The following is a 668-nucleotide window of genomic DNA, read 5'->3' on the forward strand; positions in this document are numbered from 1 at the left end:
AGCTGCTGCAGCCTCTGTAATGAAGCCTCTGTCAAGGACAGCTCCTGTTGCTTCTTCATGCGCTGCAAGTCTTCAATTTCTTTTTCCAGACGCAGGATTTCTTCCACCTGCCTTCTTTCTTTCTGCTTCTCCACCTCTTGCTTCAGCTCTGCCTCCTTCTGGGCTTTCTGAATGGCAGCCAGTTCCTGCTTCTTTCTTTCTTCTTCAGCCTGCATTCAAAATAAAATTAAAAAAGAAAAATAAAATAAAGTCTCCCAATGCAAGATTCCTTTTAAAAATGTATTTATTTTAAAGCACCATGCTCCTACCATGCTGTTCATTTAAAAGGACCCTTATCCCTACAACAGAAAGAAAAGGAAAGGAAAGAAAAAGAAAAATGAAAGCATGACTGCATTTGCTCACAGATACTGGAAAGCTCAAGTACGTGCAGAGAGTTCAATCTTTGCCAGAAATTAAATGAAGCATGAGGTGAAAGAAATTTCCATGCAAACAACTGTATCAAGTCCCCTTCGGCTTTATCTGCCAACTCCTGTAATAAGTTTAGTTTAATTTGGTTTATTTTTTTAATGGCTGGATTGCAATACTCAAATAAACAGGACATCTAAAAGCATTAAGAATATCATTTACCTGCTGGGCAAGACGCTCTGCTTCTTGCCTTTGTCTTTCCC

General features: G+C 39.2%; 1 protein-coding gene across 1 annotated transcript in view; it reads right to left on the minus strand.

Moving 5' to 3' along the window:
• The window catches only part of LOC104523656 (unconventional myosin-X), a gene marked incomplete at both ends in the record, with an annotated part of 60,812 nt that overhangs the window by 14,892 nt on the left and 45,252 nt on the right, over positions 1 to 668 (minus strand). Inside the window, 2 exon segments of the mRNA XM_029084579.1 lie at positions 13 to 209; positions 628 to 661. Coding sequence (XP_028940412.1) covers positions 13 to 209; positions 628 to 661 — 231 coding nt within the window.

The sequence above is a fragment of the Antrostomus carolinensis genome, unplaced genomic scaffold, assembly GCF_000700745.2.
Source record: "Antrostomus carolinensis isolate BGI_N321 unplaced genomic scaffold, ASM70074v2 scaffold11704, whole genome shotgun sequence".
Lineage (NCBI taxonomy): Eukaryota > Metazoa > Chordata > Aves > Caprimulgiformes > Caprimulgidae > Antrostomus > Antrostomus carolinensis.